Consider the following 23,731-nt stretch of genomic DNA (forward strand, 5'->3'; position numbering starts at 1 on the left):
AGCCAATCAGTGTGTGTGATTTATATGAGATTATATGAGACACACATGTGTTCAGTACAATAATAATCACAAACATATTAATACCAATCTGAGAATAAACAATGACAATTCATTCAGATTAAGCTGAAGCGTTGATTACAATGTCAATTCGACACGATAAAAAAGATTTACAATCTGAAACATATACAAAGCTTATGAATTGCTGATACATGTTTGCATATTGTTTTATATAATATATTTTAAAGTATGCAACTTTTTATACCTACAATACAATAACCAAATGGTATAAACCATTAATCAATATTTATACATATAACAATATATATTAGCATTATTAATGTAGTCATTAATCACTAGTCACCTTAATATATTGTCTGTTGTAATATGTATATACTGTAATGACCCATGGTGGTGGGTGTAATTACTAAAATTATAAAACACAAAACAGAAGTTTTCCAATACAAAACAAGTCTTTATTGGCTGACCAGGTTGGTACATCAACTTTCCCTTTCCCTGCACGTCTGTACTCTCACTTGCAACTTTTTAACTCCTGTTTGCACTCTCTCCATGTGGTGCATCATCCACCTCTTTTATTCCTCTCTCCCACCTGACCTGCACCCCTCAATCACCGCTCCCCACCTATACCAGTGGCACTGCTAGACCTCACAGAGTTCAGGGTATTTCTTCTTGGCGGGCCTGCCAGTCAGTACCTGAATGAAAGAGCAGGGTCCGGCAGCTGGGTGACACCTCCCCCATCAGCTCCTGCTCCTGCGCCTCCCTCCTCGTACAGCCAGCACAAGGGTCTGTGGCGCAGGGCATCCTTGACAGACGGTCGGCGTTCAGGTGAGTCACCTCCTTTGGTTGCAGGATTGTATACTGAAAAGACTGGAACTGTTCGATCCAGTGCACCCTGGGGCAGCGGGTATGAGTATGAGTCATCTCTTTCAGCTGACAGTAATCAACACAGAACCTCCAGGTTCCATCCTTCTTCGGGACTAGGACAACCAGGGAGGTTCAGGGACTTCCATCTCCTCTAGGGCCTGGTCTGCGTGGGTCTTGCCGGCAATGTCAGGAGTTGTGGCGTAGCTGTTAGCAGAACTCATGCAGCAGGGCCCACAGCTGCTCGCATTGCTCCTCTTGCAGGCCATCTTGGTTTGCGGCCCACACCTGTCGCACAATGGCAGCGGCCTTATTGACTGGTGGAAGTTTTGGCAGGGGGGACCGTGGTGGAGATCTGGGCTCTCTGGGCTTGCATGCCAGTGTTCTGGGCTGAAACGCATGGTGCGCACCCAAAGGACAAGCAAGCCTTCAGCAAGCTCCAAAAACTCCAAGGGCTCTTGGATGCTCTTGGATGCGGCAATCTAGACCGCATACGGGCCCAACCGTGCATTGTGGCCTGTTCGCCACTTGCGGTGGTGAAGGGCAGCTTGCACTGGTTTGTCATTTGTCTTTTTGCAGTAGATAGGGGTGGGTGAGGGTGACGGTGGAGCCAGTGTCCAGCAGCACGCAGCAGGGGGTCACCATCCACCCGAAGTACAACGTAACAGCATCAGCGCAGCATCGAGCATCGGGGGTGCAGCGAGGCATTGCTGGTGGAGGAAGGCATCTGTGGCTAGACCCTCTTGTATAGCTGGGGAGAATTCGCTATATCCCCTGCAGGTCAAGTGGTGGATAGTGGCTCTCTATCGTTAGTCATCTTTCCTTTTCTTCTTGTGCGTGGCTTCGTATCCTCTATTTTGACACCAAATATAATGACCCACAGGGGTGAGAGTAATTACTAAAATAATAACACACAAAATGGAAGGTTTCTTGGCTGAACAGGGTGGTACATCAACTTTCCCTCTCCCTGCACGTCTGTACCAGCAAAACCACTCTCACTTTTAACTTGTTAACTCCTACTGGAATTCTTATGTGACACATCACCCGCTTCTGTTATGCCTCTCTCCCACGTGACCCCCACCCACAATTACCGCTCCCCGGCTATACCAACCCTAGAGATGGGGGGGAACCATGAAACCCCATAACTCCCAACATGCTAGAACACCCCTCCCCATCACCCAACACATAATAATACCAACACAGTAATTAACCCCCACACATACATCACTCAGGGTCCCTGAACTGACCCACCCACCCTCCATACACACTCCTAATCCTACCCCTAAACCCCCTGTGTGGCACACACTCACAGCACGAACAGTCTGGCAACACAGCAGTCCAAACAAAGCCAGGATCGCTATAATACTACATATTTGCTTTGTGGAAGAGGTATTGATGTCATATCCCCCTCATCTGTGATTAATTTTACAGGTTGCAATTCAATGCTTTCATTTTTGGTTTGCTGGAAGAAAATTCATCTATAAAGGTTTATAACTACACAATAATATACACTCACCTAAAGGATTATTAGGAACACCTGTTAAATTTCTCATTAATGCAATTATCTAAACAACCAATCACATGGCAGTTGCTTCAATGCATTTAGGGGTGTGGTCCTGGTCAATACAATCTCCTGAACTCCAAACTGAATGTCTGAATGGGAAAGAAAGGTGATTTAAGCAATTTTGAGCGTGGCATGGTTGTTGGTGCCAGACGGGCTGGTCTGAGTATTTCACAATCTGCTCAGTTACTGGGATTTTCACGCACAACCATTTCTAGGGTTTACAAAGAATGGTGTGAAAAGGAAAAAACATCCAGTATGCGGCAGTCCTGTGGGCGAAAATGCCTTGTTGATGCTAGAGGTCAGAGGAGAATGGGCCGACTGATTCAAGCTGATAGAAGAGCAACTTTGACTGAAATAACCACTCGTTACAACCGAGGTATGCAGCAAAGCATTTGTGAAGCCACAACACGTACAACCTTGAGGCGGATGGGCTACAACAGCAGAAGACCCCACCGGGTACCACTCATCTCCACTACAAATAGGAAAAAGAGGCTACAATTTGCACAAGCTCACCAAAATTGGACAGTTGAAGACTGGAAAAATGTTGCCTGGTCTGATGAGTCTCGATTTCTGTTGAGACATTCAGATGGTAGAGTCAGAATTTGGCGTAAACAGAATGAGAACATGGATCCATCATGCCTTATTGCCACTGTGCAGGCTGGTGGTGGTGGTGTAATGGTGTGGGGGATGTTTTCTTGGCACACTTTAGGCCCCTTAGTGCCAATTGGGCATCGTTTAAATGCCACGGCCTACCTGAGCATTGTTTCTGACCATGTCCATCCCTTTATGACCACCATGTACCCATCCTCTGATGGCTACTTCCAGCAGGATAATGCACCATGTCACAAAGGTCGAATCATTTCAAATTGGTTTCTTGAACATGACAATGAGTTCACTGTACTAAACTGGCCCCCACAGTCACCAGATCTCAACCCAATAGAGCATCTTTGGGATGTGGTGGAACGGGAGCTTCGTGCCCTGGATGTGCATCCCACAAATCTCCATCAACTGCAAGATGCTATCCTATCAATATGGGCCAACATTTCTAAAGAATGCTTTCAGCACCTTGTTGAATCAATGCCACGTAGAATTAAGGCAGTTCTGAAGGCGAAAGGGGGTCAAACACAGTATTAGTATGGTGTTCCTAATAATCCTTTAGGTGAGTGTATGTATAGGATGTTGTTCATCATCTATTAATATTAAATAAACTCCTATAAATGTAACTTTTATAAAGCACTCACAGATTGTTATAATCAACATATACTTGATATTTTCATGGAGATGCATAAACTTCTGCATTTAACTAATTTCAGCATTTGCTCTCTTATTTCCTTTGTTCTGATGCCATAAATAAGTGGGTGGAAACAGCTTGGAAAAAGTAAGTACATTATGCTTATTAGTGTGTGAATATTGGGAGGGAGTGAATTCTTGATCCTGTATGCAAGAATCGCTGTCATGGCAAAAGTGTAAGACACGCCAATGATTATTAACTGAGTGCCACAGGTGTGGATTGCTTTCTTACCAGAGTTACCAGAGGCCTTTTTAAAAATATCAAAAAATATTTTGGTGTATGAAATTACAATGAAAACCAAATCAAGACCTGCTACACTGAATACTGCAAGCAGTCCAATTATACTGTTCTTGTTGGTGTTTTCACAGGCCAAGCTTACAAGAGCCATGTGCTCACAAAAGCAATGATCAATCACATTCGAGGAACAAAAAGAAAGAGGACTGGCAAGAAGCACGACAAGCAAAACAAGAAACATATTTCTTAAAAAAACGACAGCAGAGAATTTAAACAAAGTATAACTATTCATATAATCATTGTAGCGCAGTGGAATACATATGGCAACATAGCGATCCAAAGCCATCCCTAGGAGAACAGTTGACTGGAACGAACTAAAGAAATGGATGAAAAACATTTGGATCAGACAACAAAACAGAGTTATTTCATTCCAGTTGAATAAAAAGCTTAATAACATTTGTGGGACAAATATTATTGGCAAAGTCAGGTCTACAAATGCAGTGGCACATATAAACACATACATGGGAGAGTGTAAATGTCTTCCTGTTTTAATAGTGATAATCAGCACAGAGTTACCAACAAAAGACAATATAAACAACAGAAAGAAAGGAAAGAAAAGAAATTGTCTGTATCCACTGAGACCAGAGAATCCAAATAGAACAAATTTTGTGTGCGATGAATTACCACTTTGATTTGTCAGCATTTTCACTCTACTGCCAAGTAGCACAGTTATCTGGAAAAGAAAAGTAAGCACACAATTCACAGAGGGGAAATAAAAGTAATTTTCTAATCGTAATCAGCATTCATGTTTCAGGCCAATGATAATTATGATGAGTAACAGAGAATAATGCCTTTGGAAAAAAAATGGAAGGTATTTAGCATATGTAACGGATATATACAATGTGAATAATATTGGCACTCCCAATAAATAATTAAAGGTGTTGTATTAATATGCTTTTAAAGACATGCCTCTGCAAATTCTCAGAATATTTTTTTAGAACTCAGCAGATTATTATTATTTCCCCAATTTTTGTACTGTTTAAATTTCAGATGTATTTTTAATTTTAATGTATTTATATTTTCATAAGTATTTGAACGGCTACTTAAATTAGTTTCTATCAGATGATGTAGAGGGTAATTTCCCTGGGGCTGTAAACTTTTGACTTCACTCCATTTAATTCAATGGGCTATGAAGTTACATGTCTTCCCCTTTTCTTAAGTCAGTTCAGTCTGAGAGCATACGTTTTCTTTGGACTAAATCAATGCTCAGCAAACTCTGAATGAATATTACTAATACGTTATTATAGTTTATGGAACAATATTTCCTGAACTAAATGAATCAATGAATAACATTGCACCACATGAAGGGTGAGAATCAGGAGGAGATGGATGGGCTCTGCAAGGAGGAATGGTAGAACTTCCCTCCTAAGAAGTTGACTGAATCTATTAAAGAGCTACAATAAGTGCCTCCTCCATGTTATGAAAGTTAAGTGAAGATTCATAAAAATAGATTGCCAGGGTATAAATAAAATTGAACATTAAGGGATAGACATACAAAGAAAAGTCAGTGACAACATACTGCAATTATTATCTTGCCTATTTACTAAGAGAAAAAATGTTAATGAATATTAAAATATTGTTTAACGACATCTTTGCAACATTTGAAGAAAAAGAAAGTGACAGCTGATTTGTGATTTGCTGTAACATACACAGTCAACTATGCTACTCCAGCTTGGTATTGAACACACAAATCACCATTCTGGTCCTTATATGTGCCTGGTTACTGTACTCCTCCATGTTGGTGAGTTTGGATTCAGTACATTGTCAGTATCTGTGGATGTGGAGGATAGCTACTGTCTCCTTGCAACACTATTATTATTATTATTATTATTATTATTATTATTATTATTATTATTATTATTATTATTGTCAATATTTCAGATTCATTAGCTAAATTCAACAGCTTAACCACAAGGACAAATTATTTCTTCAAAACAGTTCCTTAAACTATGGAAAAATAATTGAGCTTCTTTAATAGCTTATGCCTCGCCCCCATATTTACGACTCATTTGTGGCTCTAATGATGTGCAATTCTTTAGTGCATCTACCCCTAAGTATTTAGATATATATGGAATGATTTTGACAGATATTCAATTGATACATACTATGTTGAAACTCTTACATGTTTATATTTAATTGTGCTGAATTTGTATCAGGAAATACATTGTGTACAAATCAAGTTTAATTTACTCTTCATGACAGGTATAAATAAATCTAGAGGCAACTATCATATTATATATAAGAATACAATACAAAATAAAATACTGAATAGTAAATATAAGCCAAACACACAAAAATAACAGTTACTCACTATGTAAATGAGGAAACCCTCTTTTCTCTCTTCCATGAGTTCAGTCTTTAACTCTTCTCTTCCAGGACTGACTTTAAAATCTCTGTCCCGATTCCCCTCATGAGGTTGTGCCTAAGGGGTTCATTATTTCTACTTCTTAATTAGAGTATAGTAGCCTGCTGTGTGGTTTTGAATGAGTAGTTAAAAGGATTAAGAATACTGAAAACACCTGTAAATTAATGATAGTTTTTGTGTTGATTGTTAGTTCAAGATGAAGCCAACACTGAGACTACCCAACAATGCATACAGAATACGTATATGCAGCTCTGGAAAAAAATACTTTTTTCCAGATCTGTATAACCTCTAGATAAAGTGAAAGCAGGTATACATTATTGTATTTATTTATTTGACTGATGCCATCATCCAGGATGACTCCCTCACTAATTAAATAAAAAAGAATGTTATCTAAAATAAAGTGCAAAATGCTGAACAACAGCAAAGCAATACAACACAATACATTTGACCAGAGAGCAGATACAATGGTTAAAGTTAGTTGTCAGTTGCTTTTGAACTGATCATCTCTATTGGTGCTATCCTGCTGATAACAGATTCTAATTTCCAAAGCAGAGAGATAGATCAATGACAGGTGCCACAGGGTGATCACAGACACTACAGTCCTGATGTTGCTCAGGGGAGGGTTTGTCAATTTAGGATCCCCTTCACCTCTACCTGTCATGACCATTTTAACATCACCACACACAGCAGTGTCTGCAACAATCCTATGTTGTGGCATGGGGGTAGAGCAATCGGGACAAATAGGGCACTTCGGGAAAAGAAGGGCAGGGGAATGAAAACGGACAGTGGCTCGTGCCACACTGCCCCCCCCCCCCTACAAATAGAAAATGAAGGTAGTATTAATAAATATTAATAAATACACAATACAAACTGAATAAAATTAAGATTTAAAAGAAGGATGTGCAAATTACATTGCAAATTGTTTCATTATTATAAAGTTTCCGACTTAAAATAATGAAATACACATTTTAGATTCAAATACATATTTTAAAGAACTATATGTAAATTAATATGTTTCAGTGTTGTTGTTGTTTTTAAGCGTTACAAATGTGTGATTTCAGTGATGTTGTGTGTGGAGGTTCTGTGCTGAAAATACCAACATGACTGTTTGGCTTTAACAAAGATTGCATAGGAGCTGCAATTTACATTGTTTGTTTTAAAAACAATTCTTAAATGGAGCATAAGGTATCCCATCAATTTGCCACACACTTTTTATAACAAGCTTTAAATCACAAACAATAACAAATAACAAACACCGACAAAAGATTGTCATCAACACGGTTTTTGGAAATCACTACTTTAAGCTGTGCTGAAAACAAATTGAGCTATAATAAGTAATGCATAGCAGATACAGTATGCATTCAATTCAGTAGCTACATAAACAAAACCTTCTCTCGTTTGATTTAGATCGAATACTTCTTAATGTCCTAAAATGATTCCAAAACCACCTTTAATTAAATTCAACAGTTAGCCACAGCAATTGTAGTCTTTTCAACTATTTAATCTCACCCCTTTTTATCGATAAATGTGGTTACATGGTTGTAACTAAGCAGGCTCCCTATAGAAACTATAGAACTACCAGGCATCACTCTGTCAGCTTGTATCCATAGGGTGTGTTCACATTGTGCAGACTTTTGTCATTCTGCAAGGAATCTGAACATTTAGTCAATGCTCTCATGCGGTCATACTTTCGTCTGATTCGTGTGACTTCAGAGCTATGTATACAAACACACACTTCATAGCATAAGAATACTAAATACTGAAACAAAAATAGCCCATAATTATGCAAAATAGATGAGCATACTATGAAACAAAATGCCCTAATGTATATTCCTGTTTAATAGGCTATAAGATTTTAACTTTGAAGACACATTTAGTCTCACAGCACTTACTCATGGATCACCCACAGCAGGATTCGAACTCGGGTCTCCCACACCACAGTGCAGCGACCTTACTGCAAAAAAAACAAAACAGCCGATATTAGCAATACATTATTTTTCAGTTACAATTCAGCTTGTAATGTTACACTGCTTACTAGGCATCAGGGGGGCCCCTAGCTCCTTGGGGCCCCACACAATTGTGTGCTTTGAATGTTGGGAAACCACACCACTGATGTTGCTGGGATGTGGGTTTCATTACATTAAGGGAGGAGAACATGTGAGTGGATATGGGAGCTGGGAGAGCAACCAGCAGAAAATGTGAGCAGAGGACAAGATTTAGGGACTCAAAAGTATTTGGACAAACTAACATAATCATGAATTAAATTATGAGTTTCAATACTTGAATGCAAATCCTTTGCAGTCAATTACTGCCTGAAGTCTGGAACCCATCGACATCAACAAATGTTGAGTTTCTTCTCTGGTGATGCTCTGCCAGGCCTGTACTGCAGCTGCCTTTGGTTCCTGCATTTTCTTTGGGCGTTTTGCCTTCAGTTTTGTCTTAGAAATCAAAACAAACCATTCAGAGAGACAGCACAAACATTAGGTGTGGCCAAATCAGCTATTTGGTACATTCTTAAACAGAAAGAGCGCACTGGTGAGCTCAAGAACACCAAAAGGCCAGGCAGACCGTGGAAAAGTTTTTATTTGTATGATAAATTCAATAGAAAATACAAGGGATTTTGTATAAAAATTGAAAAATAGTGATACTTAAATTGAGAATGAATCCCCTAAACAGTATAGGACCTGTTGGAAAGGATTCTTGGATCAGGAGTTTATTTGAGTGAAATCACACAGAGATCCTGAGCCTGGTTAGGCCTGCAAGAGTAGGCCTGATAAGTTCCAGGTTATAAGCAGTTTTACCACATATCTGAAAGGGTGTGTCGCAGAGAGCATTGTTGAAGCAATGACTTTTCTAGTACACAAGAAAACAGCCGCCTGTCATAAGTTCTACGGTCCTATTGGGGATTGTCCAGCTGAGTATCTTCCATTACACTTGATTTCAGTAAGCCAAAAATCAATATAGTTTAACTAGATGGCAAGCCATTGTGACATTTAATCCATAATTTCTGATATCAAAAATACAGTTTCTGATATCAAAAATACAATTGTTAATATCAAGAATGATCTGCTTTTGTTATCAAAAATTGTATTTTTGATATTAGAAACTATATTTTTGATACTAATTAGCATGCATTTTTACTTTTGATATCAAAAATGCATACAACTTAGCATCCAGTTCTATTTTTGATATAAAAATGTATACTTATTTTCGAGCGATACATATTAAATGTCCTGCTGTCAAATGAGCTTTGAAACTTGAATGTGTGGTAAAGAGCTATTTGTAGTGTTGTAGTTGCTCCCCTTCTTTGAAAAAGTCCCAGAGTAGATTCAGAACAATCAGAATGCCCATTTCTCTCATTGTTAATGTCTGACATTGCCCTGTTCATTGTTAAACAATCTCAGTATTGCCATTCTCTACTGGCATTTTTCCTGTTATTTTCCAGTTGCTCCTTGATAGTTAGTGCCATTTGCATTTATCTTATATCAAATTAAATACAAAGTTGTGGTCTTTCAAATTATAAGGGGTAATCATCTGTCAGAGTTTAAAAAAAAATAATGCAAATCGTACGTATGCAAATTAGTCATGTACACTATGAGAAATGGATGATTTTGCAAGCCTGTAGCTCAGGCTAGGAAGACCCTAAATACATGAGTCAGACATAATTTGAAAGCTGACCATTCTGAAACACTTACGATTTATGTCTAGGATCGCACATGATGTGAAAATAATTGGACAGAGTGTAAAGGTTTAAATTAAGTTAATGTCACAGGATATTAATTCGTATGCATTTCTGATATCAAGAATACAATATCTGATACCAAAAATACATTTGCTGATATTAACAATTGGCAGTTAATTCTTGATATCAGCACCAAAACACAGCCCATGGAGTCAGGACCAGGGACAGCTCATGAGCAACATCCATACTGCAACAGATAGGAGCCACCTGGCCCTAGGGACAATCAAGTTAATTCTGCAAACAGGTGGCCCTAATCAGGTGAGCCTCTACTTAACTGCACCCTGTGCTGTCTTTCTTTGTCTTGGATTGTGGCAGGAGAAGAGACAGGAGAGTGGTGGAGGTGAGGACGAGAGAGGACGAGAGAGGACGAGAGGGGATGAGAGGGGACAAGAGGGGACGAGAGGGGGCTTGCATAGAGCTAACAAATTGAACACCCAACTCCGATCTAGGATTGAAATAGTTTATTCCAATTGGCACTTGAACTACCCTTCTGCATAAGTACCAGACCTGGAAAAGAACCCTGACCTAACTGACTACAAGACTGAACATTCCTTGTGGTTTTATTGCTTGTCAATACAAATAAAGCCACAGACTCCAGTCTGTTTTGAACAGCATATTTTGTTTATGCTCTGTTCTCACCCTTTCCCCGAAGCCCACCCTAAAGCTCTACAGTATCAGCAATTGTATTCTTGATATCAGCAATTGTTTTTTTGATATCAGCAATTGTATTCTTGATATCGGCAATTGTATTCTTGATTTCAAAAATGCATACTAATTAACATCTGGTTAAGGATTATTTGCCATACAAAATAAAATGTTTCACAGCAGGGAACGGAGCTGAGATTGGTTTAGAAAGTGACCCAGAATCAGTCTTGTCAGCCTTAGATATCAATCTGCATGATGTGGAGGAATTTTTGAAAAATATGTATTGTGAAAGGTTATCTAGAAGGAAAGCAGTGCTGCATTAAAAATATAAACAAATTTCAGTACTGTGCTGAACTTTTCCTTATTAACATCCGAAAAAACTGTTATTAGATCACATACAAAATCAATGTTAATAAGTTATTATATTTTGTTCCAATATATGTTATGAATGAGCCATTAAATTTATCAGCTAAGATCTTACTTTTTTATTTGGTGATCACTTATTTATGATTGCTGCCAAGAATATGTTGAAGCAATATTTCTGCATAGAATACAAACTAGAAAATATATATTTATTGTTTTGTTATTGTGTCCCAGTGTCCACGTGTACTAGCACAGGACACAGACTAAAACACCCTTCATTTATCAAGAAGGGGAGCTTCAAACACCCACATCTCAATACACTATAAACAGGTAAGAATTAAACTATTTATTGCAAATCTCAAAATATAGAAATATGAGCAACAAAGATAAAATAATATAACCAGTGTTGGGTTTTTTTATTAATAAAATGTAATATATTAATCGTTATTCATTTCTTGAAAAAAAAATACAATTATTATTACATATTAGTTAATTTAAGATGTAGTGCATTATATTACTTATATATATTACCCACTTCGTTTCTTGCACTGTGAAAAAGTGTGAGAAATCTCCATAGTTAGGTTAGGCGGGTTTTAAATGTATGCCATACAAATAAACTGTAACTTAAGGTCGTGGATGACCTTAGTTCTCGGTCAGTAGCATAGACACTGCGAGTGAATCAGGCTGGTCAAGTTTTATTTCATCGACTTCATTACGAAAGCTCACCAATAGTAGAAGACAAAGTAATTTGCCAGTATTATTATTTTGAGTAGAGATCTCTGCACACTTGACAACATCTCCTGAACTGAAATAACTTGTACGGAGGCTACATCCTGCCAGTCCTGTGGGACAGACAATTGTTGATTCTGACAGACAACACAGCGGTGGTTGCCTATATCAACAGGCAAGGAGGCCTCCGGTACCCAGATGTCGGCGCAGCCTCAGCTCTGCTCCATCAGAGCAGTTAACCTCCCTGGCCTCTCCAACACAGCGGCAAACTATGGGCTCAAATTAGTGCCATAAGTAACGAATTCAAAATAAAATATATCATAAACGAAAAAAAAAAGTTGAGAAAAAATGGATGTCGAGATCAAAAATAAAACAATCAAAAGCAAAATGTATAGAATTGTAAACAACAATTATATCAAAAGCAAAACAAAAAAACTTGAAAGCAAATCATTTTAAATGGAGAGCAAAACTCGAACTGACCGAGTCCATTTCACACACGCGCACACCTGGAGTTACTGCCTGTGGTTACAATGCTGAAATCTTTGCTTTCGACACCAGTTTCTTTGGATTCACTTTTTTTTTTTTTTGTTTATGAGTTTTGGCACTGTTTTGCCATGACAGCGGGGTTTAGAGGGAGGCGTAGATCATGGGTGTCCATTGGTCCACTAGGTTTGAGTTACGGTCCTTCCTAACCCAATCAGTGAGCAGGACGAGCTGGTCTGACACGTCACCACTATGTGCCAAATCTCCTCACCTATATTTTATGACTCAGATCACAAACCTCTACAACACAAAGGGCAGGGCACAGAGTATTCACCAGTCACAACTGTGAAGAAACGTAGTCTTCAATCGGGTTATTGTGTTCGTTGTAATACCTTTATTCACGCAGTGTGGAGAGGAACAGTGCATCAGGGCAATCACAATCTTAGGTACCGAATGGTGAGTACCTATTTGTCAGAAACATCTTGATTCTATTATATTTATATTGACTTTTCGAGCTAACATGAAACAGTAACTCAGAACAAGAATGATAGGTTGCGTATGCAACCCCGGTTATCTGAGAAAAGAAGCACTGCCTAAGGGGGAACGGGGAGGGGTTTTCAGCACGCATCGCTGGAACGCATCGAAGACTTTTGTCTATCAAAGCTGCCATTGTCCCTTGTGTCCGTCACTCAAACAGGACCCTTCCGCTTCCTGTTTCTATAAAAGGTGACGTCTGCACAAGGACTTCCTCTTATTGCTGGGAGCTCGAACTCCCACGCGACTTTGCAACCCTTGGGCAGTGCTTCTTTTCTCAGATAACCGGGGTTGCATACGCAACATATCGTTATCTTTCGAGTCAGAAGCACTGCCCAAGGGGGAGGGGTTACAGTATAACCAAACCGTCGCAAGGGAGGAGGCAGCGAGCTGATAAGGGAGCCTGCCCCGAGGCGACCACTAGGAGGCCTCAGCAACACACCTCCAGACAGGAGCCACAGAGGCTCCTTGGGGCCAAACTGGGCTGTCCAGGAGCGAGAACCGCAGTCATGCTCTACTGGGGACTGTCTGCAATCAGCATATACAAAGCAGGGCTACAGAGGTCAACTCTTATGCCCTCCGCTTACAATAGCAAGGGCAGCTGCTCTACTAGTGCATCTAGGAGCGAGGCCTTATATCTAATTGCACAGTATATGGCGCAGGCAATCAAGCAACTTGTGCGCCTTCCGCGCATCAACGTGGCAGTGAACCCCTGATCCTGCAAGAGTGGGGCCACAGACCACTTAATAACACACAGCTGGCTAGTCAACTGAGTAGCCACAGCTGGACATAACAGTATAAACAGTGTGGCAGCAGGAACATTCATGCTGCCTCCACGCAGCACGGGAAAAATCACGTTCACTGAACGGTTCAAAGCATCCAGCTCCACTGTGCTGTCATAACAACTATACATATCGCGGGGTGCAGGAAGCAGATCATGTACCACCAGGTAACACGGGAGCAGTTGTCACCTATTAGCGCAGCTAATGCAGGACAACAGCAGGCTCTACCATGACAATCAAACCATAACATTGCGGTGTGCAGGAAACCGTTCATGCACTCTTCGCATAACATGGGAGCATTGGCCGCTTGTTACACTAGCCTCGCTAAGAGCGAGGCCACACCAGCTCTACAATATTGTACAAATGAACAACAATATATATCGCGTGGCAGCAGGAACATTCATGCCGCCTGCGCACAGCACAGGAGCATCCAACTCTACTGAATAGTACAGAGTGGAAGAGCTCCACTGTGCTGACAATATAGATTTCGTACAAACTAACTACACCCATCAGCCATAACATTATGACCACCTGCCTAATATTGTGTAGGTCCCCCTTTTGCCGCCAAAACAGCCCTGACCCATCGAGGCATGGACTCCACTAGACCTCTGAAGGTGTGCTGTGGTATCTGGCACCAAGACGTTAGCAGCAGGTCCTTTAAGTCCTGTAAGTTGCGAGGTGTGGCCTCCATGGATCGGACTTGTTTGTCCAGCACATCGCACAGATGCTTGATTGGATTCAGATCTGGGGAATTTGGAGGCCAAGTCAACACCTTGAACTCATGATTCATCAGACCAGGCCACCTTCTTCCATTGCTCCGTGGTCCAGTTCTGATGCTCACGTGCCCATTGTAGGCGCTTTCGGCACTGGACAGGGGTCAGCATGGGCACCCTGACTGGTCTGCGGCTACCTAGCCCCATATGCACCAAACTGTGATGCACTGTGTGTTCTGACACCTTTCTATCAGAACCAGCATTAACTTTTTCAGCAATTTGAGCTACAGTATCTCATCTGTTGGATAGGACCACACAGGCCAGCCTTCGCTCCCCACGTACATCATTGAGCCTTGGCTGGCCATGACCCTGTTGCCGGTTCACCGCATTTCCTTCCTTGGACCACTTTTGATAGGTACTGACCACTGCAGACCAGGAACACCCCACAAGAGCTGCAGTTTTGGAGATGCTCTGACCCAGTTGTCTAGCCTTCACAATTTGGCCCTTGTCAAAGTTGCTCAGATCCTTACGCTTGCCCATTTTTCCTGCTTCTAACACATCAACTTTGAGGACAAAATGTTCACTTGCTGCCTAATATATCCCACCCACTGACAGGTGCCATGATAACGAGATTATCAGTGTTATTCACTTCATCTGTCAATGGTCATAATGTTATGGCTGATCGGTATACACCACTGGGCGCCGGAACAAACTCACGTGCCACCCATGGAACACAGGAGCAGTTGACACCTGCTGGTTAGACCGGCTAATGCAGGGAAACATTAGCTGTACTGTACTGACAAATGAACTACAGTATATACACAGCGGAACACGAGAGCCCACTCACGTGCTTAGTGCTGAGGGCAGCAGCAGTGGACTCTTGCTCTATGGCAAACAGCTAGAGTGGGCCACAGACCTGCTGACCAAGGAACTATGTACACAGCAAGGTAGTGTAATTCGAGCGCCATCAGCTAGGAACAGCGGCAGTGAGTTCCATTCTACACAAGCTAGAGCTTTCTCTCCCCTGCTTCCCCACCCCACCCCACCCACTCCCTCTATTACCTTCCACTGTAATCTCCACTCTGTCTCTCCCTCCACCCTGGCCTCCACGACTCTCACTCTCTTACCTTCCATTGACTGTTTTTCCCATCTGTCTGTTAACTGTGCTACCTCCTCTTTGTTCTCCTCCCTCACCTCCTCCCTTGACTCCCTCTGTCCTCTCATGTCTCATCCTGTCTGCCCCTCCCCTCCACAGCCCTGGATCTCCTTTGTCCTTCACTCAGCCCGATCCACTCTGCGTGCCACTGAACAGCAGTGGAAGAGGTCCAAACTCCCAGCTGCCCTTGACCTCTACTGCTTTCTGTTGTCCACATTCTCCTCCTCACTCACCTCAGCAAAGAAGTCTTACTTCTAATCTCTCTTTCAATCCACTGTCAACAACCCTTCTCCACCTTCTCCTCCCTCCTTGCCCCCCTCCCCCTCCCCCATCTCTCACTACTGATGATTTCACCTCCTTCTTCTCATCCAAGATTGCAGACATCCGCAGGCTCTTCAATACTCCACCCTCATCACCCATCACACCCAATCCTCCCACTGATCAAGCTTCCTTTTCTTCATTCTCGCCTCTCTCAGATGCTGAAGTTTCTGCTCTCCTCCTACGTCACAAACCCACAATGTGTGCCATGGACCCTCTCCCTTCTCGCCTCTTCCAAGCAACTGCTCCTGATCTTCTCCCCTTCATCTCCTCCCTCCTCAACTCCTCCCTCCTCTCTGGCTGTTTACCCTCTGCATTTAAACAAGCTGCTGTCATCCCACTGCTCAAGAAACCAACCCTTGATGCCACCTGTCCTCAGAACTACCGCCCTGTCTCCCTACTCCCCTTCCTCTCCAAGACTCTTGAGTGGGCGGTCCACCGTCAGCTCTCGGACTTTCTGTCCCAACACTCACTCCTTGATCCTCTGCAATACGGCTTCCGCACAGCTCACTCCACTAAGATGGCTCTCCTGGCAGTCACTGATTCCCTCAGCTGTGCTCGGGTGGCCTCCCTCTACTCCGTCCTCATCCTCCTTGACCCCTCTGCAGCATTTGACACTGTTGATCACTCCATCCTCCTCTCCTGCCTCACTGACCTTGGTGCTCTCACCTGGTTCTCCTCCTACCTCAGTGACCGGTCCTACCAAGTGACATGGCAAGGTTCCTCATCCACCTCCCAACCTCTCCTCACAGGCGTTCCCCAAGGCTCTGTCCTGGGCCCGCTCCTGTTCTCTCTCTACACTCGCTCCCTGGGTCCCCTCATCGCTTCCCATGGTTTCTCCTACCACTTCTACGCTGATGATGCCCAGATCTTCCTGTCTTTTCCCTCTTCTGACTCTCTCATCCCCTCTCGCATCTCTTCCTGCTTGTCTGCTATTTCCGCCTGGATGCACTCACACCACCTCAAGCTCAACCTCTCCAAATCGGATCTCCTGTTTTTCCCCCACTCTTCCTCACCTTCTGCTGACCTCCCCATCTCGATCCCCTTGGAATCCACCACACTCTCTCCTTCTTCTTCCGCTAAAAATCTAGGAGTCACCCTCGATCCTGCACTCTCCTACACCCAGTACATCACCACGCTGACATGCACCTGTAGATTCTTCCTGAGCAACATACGCCGGATCCGTCCCTTCCTCACTGACTACTCGACTCTACTCGTCCAGTCACTGGTCCCCTCCTGCCTGGACTACTGCAACTCCCTCCTGGCCGGCCTGCCTGCAACTACTACCCGCCCGCTCCAGCTCATACAGAACTCTTAGGGGCCAGGGATGAAAAGGAGCGGGCTCGTCTCTCTCTGCCTCCTTCTTCTCCTCCAAGATCACAGACATCCGCAAGCTCTTCAACAGTCCCCCCTCCTCTCCCATCCTGCCTAAATCTCCTACTAATCAACCTTCCTTCTTTTCATTCTCACTTCTCTCAAACTCTCAACTGTCCTCTTTCCTCCTAAGTCACAAACCCACGACGTGTGCCTTGGACCCTCTCCCCACTTGCCTCCGCCAAGCGACTGCTCCTGCTCTACTCCGCTTCATCTCCTAACCCTTCTCTGGCTGTTTTCCCTCTAATATTAAACAAGTTGTAATCCCACTCCTTAAACACATTCAGTTCAAGACATTGACTTTTACTTACCAATGTCTGGACCAGACTGCCCCATGCTACCTTCAGTCCCTCATCTCTCAGTACATCCCCTCCAGACTGCTGTGGTCTTACGGTGCCAGAAGACTAACCTTGCCTCCTCCCTGCTCCCTATCATCCCTGGCCCCTAAGTGGTGGAACGACCTTCCCATTGAAGTCAACACAGCAGAGTCCCTGACCTCCTTCCGGTGATTACTCAAGACACATCTGTTCAGACTCTACTTGTAATCTATTAGTTTATTATCATATAAAATTGCACTGATTCAATGTAATGCTTTGAAATATCCCTTGCTTGCACTACCATTACTTGTATTGTTTATTTTGATTTCCCCTATGCCTCCTTTCCCTTAGCTCTTAATGTTACCTGCATTTACTAGCTTTTACTATCTAGGATCTAGGACTTGTATTGTTTACTGTATATTTCCTATGCAAGTGTGTACATTGGAATTTGTAAATTGAATTATGCTTTGAACTGTACTGTATTTTTGCACTTTGTATTGCTCTTACCTTTTGTAATCTGCCAAGTAATAAATTATAATGAATAATATAAATAATAATGTAACTGAATGAGGAAACAGGAAGTGATAATCTCAGCCAAAATACAGGAAGTCATTTGAAGATATCTCTAAATGATTTAAAGATATATTAAAATCCTTTAGAGATATCTTTAAACAGTACCTTATTGAGATATCTCTAAATGGTTTGCAGATATCTCTAAATGATCATTTTGCGTGCCATACTCATGTGTGTGTTTCCTTAGAGATAGACTTGTCAACTATTTAAAGAGGCGTATTATATATGATAAAATAAAAGTAAATTTTAAACTTGAGGAGTAATGAAACAGATATTGATGGGATTAAAATGTACCATAAAACTCCATCTCACTGCATGCAGATTCAGTATATATCAGTAGTTTTTTTTTTTTTTATTAATGGAGGATCACATTATTATAATTATTTATTTGACCCAAGCATTTAGCCATGGAGACTCAGGTTACACCATTGTTGCATTTTAAAACTTACAAGGAGGTGTAAAACTTTACAGAGTACAAATGCTACATAAGATAATGGTTTAACAAACAAGCAGAGTACATAAAATAATAAGATCAGATGCACAGTGAAGAAGATACAGTATATGATACATGATCAAATATATATATTACAATAAAATTCCCTTGAACAGCAAGAACTACAGTAGAAAAACTAAGAAACAGAACAGATTATGCCTCTGACATGATCTTCCATAGTGGGGCAGTGTAGAGGAGCATGTGAGATGGGAGCTGGGAGAGTAAAGGGAAGATACAGCTCAGTAACCAGTAAAAACTGGCAGTAGAGGACAGGAGGGGATGTTTTTATAGACACATGGGTTTGGAAATTAAATAAATAAAAAATAGTTTATTTTGTATTAGATATGAAAAGTAGTGATCAATACAAAAAATAAGCATGAATTCCAAAACGAGAGTTTTATCAATTTTTAATGTATGGTTTCCAGAAACATTCCAGCATGGCTTCATTCAAATTGGGTCAAATCGGTCTGTGAGTCCAAAGTAAATGACACAATTTAAAAGTGTTAATCTGTCCCTTATATATTGTTTTTCCTTATGTTCCATAATCAGTCTATACTCAATACTTTAATGGAGATGGGTCCAATTGTTGTGCATTGAAATAGTTTCAGCATCTGCTCTCTTATCGCTTTGGTTCTTATTCCATAAATAATGGGGTGAAGAGTGCTGGGGAAAAGTAAGTACATTATGCTTATTAAGTTATGAATATTGGGAGGGAGGGAATTTTTGAACCGATATGCAAGAAAGGAGGTCATGGTAAAGGTAAAAGACACACCTGTGACTATTAAATGAGTTCCACAGGTGTGTAGTGCTTTCTCTTGTGATTTTCCTGAGTGTGTTTTAAAAACATCAGAGAAAATTTTGATGTATGAAATCACAATGAGCCCAGCATCAAAGACAGTTACACAAAACACTCCAAGCAGTCCAATAATACTGTTCTTGGTGATGTCTCCACAGGCCAGGCTTACCAGAGCCATGTGCTGACAAAAGCAATCATCAATAACATTCAATGAGCAATAAGAAAGACGACTGGCTAGAACTATTACAAGTAAAACAAGAGACATATTCCTCAAAATAACTACAGCAGAGAATTTAAAAAAAGTAGACATATGTATGTAATCATTGTAGCGCAGTGGGATGCATATGGCAACATAACGATCCAGAGCCATCCCTAACAGTAGAGTTGACTGAAAGCTACCAACAAAGTGGACAAAAAACATTTGGATGAGACAACCCAATAGAGTTATTCCATTCCAGTCAAATAAAAAGCTTAATAACATTTTCGGGACAAATGTAATTAGCAATGTCAGGTCTACACAGGCATTGATACATATTAACACATACATGGGAGAGTGTAAACTGCTGCCTGTTTTAATAGTGATTATCAGTGCTGCATTACCAACAAAAGCCAATACAAACATCAGAGAAAAAGGAAGAAAAAGCAGTCGTCTGAATTCTCCGAGTCCATGAAATCCAAGTAGTAGAAATTCTGTATGAGATGTAATTCCACTTTGATTTTGCTGCATTTTCACCTCTGCTGAAATAGCACTGTTATCTGAAAAGAGACAATACATTAGGCACTTTATTTACACTTGTATTGATTTCACTGTGAGACAAAGGCTAATGAGTGAACAAAATGATTATGGAATATTTCCAAAATATTGTGAATCTGCTTCTACATCTACAACACCAAATAAGAGAAAATCTGAAAAAATGTAATAATATGATAATGACTAACACTCCAATATCTTATTAAGCTACAGTGGCTAAAGGATGTATTCACCCTCCTTGGAAATGTGCACATTTAGTTGTATTACACCCTGAAATTGTGTTGGGATTTTTATTTACACAACCTACTCATTTGAATGTTGGAAAATATTTGCAGGTGAAAAAAACAATAAATGAAAAACAAAAACCTGAAAAGTCTTAATTAGAAACTCCTAAATAAGCTCAGTTGCAACCAATTACCATCAAACAAAAATAATTCACACAATAATATGAATAGGGTTCATCTGTGTGCAATAAAAGTGATTCAAATGAATTTGAGTCTATCATATGCCACAGTTGGGTAGTGCATTTAAATAAAACATACTACCATGAAGACAAAGGAACTTTCAAAACAACCCTGGGATAAAGTTGTAGAAAGGCACAGATCATGGGAGGAGTATACAAATAATTCAAATGCATTGAAGTTCCCTTGGAGCATAGTACAGTTGATTATTAAGAAGGGGAAGGTATACAGCACCACCCTTAGAGCAGGGCAACCTCCCACACTGAGCAGATGGTTAAGAAGAGCATTGGGCAGAGAAGTCACCAAGAGGCCAATGACAGATCTGAAATAATAATTATAATTATTCATCATCATCATCATAAGTAATAGTTACTTAGTTATCAGGATACATAACCAATATCCATTAAAGCTGTGCTTTTAATCTATTATGTCTTTCAATTCTACAATATTTTTGTCCCCTTTTCTTCTACAACCATACATAAAAAATAGCCTGCCATTATAAGTAAATTAAAAAAAAATCAAACAGCACACATTTAAAAGGACAATACTCACTGTTGAATTAGAATCCCTTCTTCTCTCTCTTCAATGAGCTCATACTTTAACCCAGCTCTTAAATCTCTGTCTGTAATCCCCAAGTGAGGTTCTGTCTGATGTCTCATTATTTCTTGTTCTTAATGAGAGGATAGGAATTGGTTGTGTTGCTATGTCTGAGTAGTAAGAATTGAGAAAGAACACTGAAAACACAGGTTGTAAACTGGTAAAAACAAAATTAAAAGCTTTTCTATAGTTCAGCATTAGCTTGTTTATTCTTTGCCTTATAAGTCTGCATAAACTCCAGCTAACCTGTGAGTGTATTTATTGAGTTGGACTTTGTCAACAAGTCATAAAGGCTTACATATATATTTTATATAATGTGAGACTGAAGAGTGTGAAAACAGATATTCAAGGGACAAAATTAAACAATAAATGTAATGTGATGAGACAATTTCAAAGAAAGCTTTGAAAACAGTTGTGGTAAAATCAATTTAGAAAAAAAAAAAATCTGATTCTTACATGAGGCTACAACCAGTATTGAGGCTTCACCCCTTGCATGCAGACTCATTATATATCAGCAGTATTAGAAATGAATGGAGGACAAAATTATTATAATTATTTATTTATTGGAGTGATTCTTTCAGCCAAGGTGACTCACAATACAAAAGTGTGGCATTTTAAAATGTACTAGGAGCTGTATAATGATACATACTACAGATATTACACAAGATATGGTGGTTTATCCAAAATATCCAAGTCAAAGGAACAGCAAAACAGATACTGTGCAATATACAGCAACAACAGCACACTTATTACAATAAATACTCTTAAGCAGCAATAATTACAATAGTGAAAACAAGAAAGATAGCAGATGATGCCTGTGATATATGATCTTCCATAGTTGGTAGTGTAGAGGAGCTTCTAACTTGCAAAGCAGAGAGATGGATGAGTGACAGGTGCCACAGAGTAATCAAAGACACTGGGAGTAGAGGACAGGAGGGTTTATGCATGTAGAAACATAGTTTTGCAAATTAAGTCAATATTCATATTTTTGCATTTTTTATTAGAAATTAAAAGTAGTGATGAATACAAAAAAAAAGCGTGAATCCCAAAATAAGAGTTTAAATTTTATGCTTATGATTGAGTATGAGTATTATTTCAGAAACATTCCAGCTTGCTTCACGAGAGCTTGGTTAATTCTGTGATGATTATCCACAGTGCTAGTGAAAGCATTGAAAAATGGCAGTGTGTCACTTATTTATTTATCGACTTTCCTTATTTTCCATAATCAATCCATACTCGATACTTTTGTGGAGATGGGTCCAATTGTTGTGCATTGAAATAGTTTCAGCATCTGCCCTCTTATTGCTTTTGTTCTTATTCCATAAATAATAGGGTGGAGAGTGCTCGGGAAAAGTAAGTACATTATGCTTATTAAGTTATGAATATTAGGAGGTAGAGAATTTTTGAATCTGTATGAAAGTAATGCAAACATGTTAAAGGTGAAAGACACCCCTGTGACTATTAAATGAGTTCCACAGGTGTGGATTGCTTTCTCACGGGATTTTCCTGAGTGTGTTTTAAAAACATCAAAGAAAATTTTCATGTATGAAATCACAATGAGCACAGCATCAGTGACAATTATTAAAAATATTGCAAGCAGCCCAATAATACTGTTCTTGGAGGTGTTTCCACAGGCCAAGCTTACAAGAGCCATGTGCTGACAAAAGCAATCATCAATAACATTCGATGAGCAAAAAGATAGAGGACTGGCTAGAACTACTATAAGTAAAACAAAAAATAAATTTCTCAAAATAACTACAGCAGAGAATTTACAGAAAGTCGACGTATTTATGTAATCATTGTAGCGCAGTGGGATACATATGGCAACATAGCGATCCAGAGCCATCCCTAGGAGAACAGTTGACTGAAAACTACCAATGAAGTGGATAAAAAACATTTGAATGAGACAACCCAACAGAGTTATTCCACTCAAGTTAAATAAAAAACTTAATAACATTTTTGGTACGAATATTATTGGCAAAGTCAGGTCTACACAGGCATTCATACATATTAATACATACATGGGAGAGTGCAAACTGCTGCCTGTTTTAATAGTGATAATCAGCGCTGCATTACCAAGAAAAGACAATACACCTATCAGAAAGAAAGGAATGAAAAGATACTGTCTGTATCCTCCGAGTCCATGAAATCCAAGTAGAAGAAACTCTGTGTGAGATGTAATTGCACTTTGATTTTGCTGCATTTTCACTTCTGCTGAAATAGCACTGTTATCTGAAAAGAGGCAATACATTAGGCACTTTATTTACACTTGTATTGATTTCACTATGAGACAAAGGCCAATGTGTAAATGAATATGAAGGAATCAATCCTAAATATTGTTAATTAGCTTCCTCAAACATGAATCACATTAAGTTTTGCATAATCTGAGAATGGCTGACACTCTCTTATTAAGCTAATACTACTACCTATTTTAATTTTACAAATTAGAGAAAACAAACTACACTTTACCTGATTTCTGGAGATTTCTGTGTCCTTCAGATATATATTTTG

At 40.2% G+C, this 23,731-nt stretch overlaps 3 protein-coding genes across 3 annotated transcripts; all 3 read right to left on the reverse strand.

Annotated features, from left to right (window-relative positions):
* Positions 1–995: 995 nt before the first annotated feature.
* On the reverse strand, positions 996–17,281 carry LOC136747103 (olfactory receptor 52E8-like). The gene is made up of 3 exons (XM_066700059.1): positions 17,108–17,281; positions 3,748–4,701; positions 996–1,361 (listed from the first exon to the last, which is right to left on the reverse strand). The coding sequence occupies exons 1-3, from the start codon at positions 17,279–17,281 to the stop codon at positions 996–998; spliced, it is 1,494 nt and encodes a 497-aa protein (XP_066556156.1).
* Positions 17,282–19,160: 1,879 nt separating this feature from the next.
* Positions 19,161–20,138, reverse strand: LOC136747104 (olfactory receptor 52E8-like). The gene has a single exon (XM_066700061.1). The coding sequence runs from the start codon at positions 20,136–20,138 to the stop codon at positions 19,161–19,163; it is 978 nt and encodes a 325-aa protein (XP_066556158.1).
* A 2,307-nt stretch (positions 20,139–22,445) lies between these two features.
* LOC136747105 (olfactory receptor 52E8-like) lies at positions 22,446–23,423 on the reverse strand. Its single transcript, XM_066700062.1, has one exon. It carries the CDS (start codon positions 23,421–23,423, stop codon positions 22,446–22,448), a length of 978 nt encoding a protein of 325 aa, XP_066556159.1.
* Positions 23,424–23,731: the final 308 nt, after the last annotated feature.

Source organism: Amia ocellicauda, chromosome 3 (assembly GCF_036373705.1).
Source record: "Amia ocellicauda isolate fAmiCal2 chromosome 3, fAmiCal2.hap1, whole genome shotgun sequence".
In the NCBI taxonomy this organism is placed as follows: domain Eukaryota; kingdom Metazoa; phylum Chordata; class Actinopteri; order Amiiformes; family Amiidae; genus Amia; species Amia ocellicauda.

Excerpts from the sequence above, each read along its gene's own strand:
- LOC136747103 (XM_066700059.1), bottom strand. The coding sequence starts at position 17,281 with ATGGGAGAGGAGGGGGGACTGTTGAAGAGCTTGCGGATGTCTGTGATC. Across the intron at positions 4,702-17,107 it reads CCGGCCAGGAGGGAGTTGCA|ATAACTGTGCTACTTGGCAG; the intron begins GTAGTCCAGGCA and ends TTTCTTTTCCAG. Across the intron at positions 1,362-3,747 it reads GAGAGCAAATGCTGAAATTA|ATTGCCGCATCCAAGAGCAT; the intron begins GTTAAATGCAGA and ends TATGCGGTCTAG.
- LOC136747104 (XM_066700061.1), bottom strand. The coding sequence starts at position 20,138 with ATGCAGCAAAATCAAAGTGGAATTACATCTCATACAGAATTTCTACTA.
- LOC136747105 (XM_066700062.1), bottom strand. The coding sequence starts at position 23,423 with ATGCAGCAAAATCAAAGTGCAATTACATCTCACACAGAGTTTCTTCTA.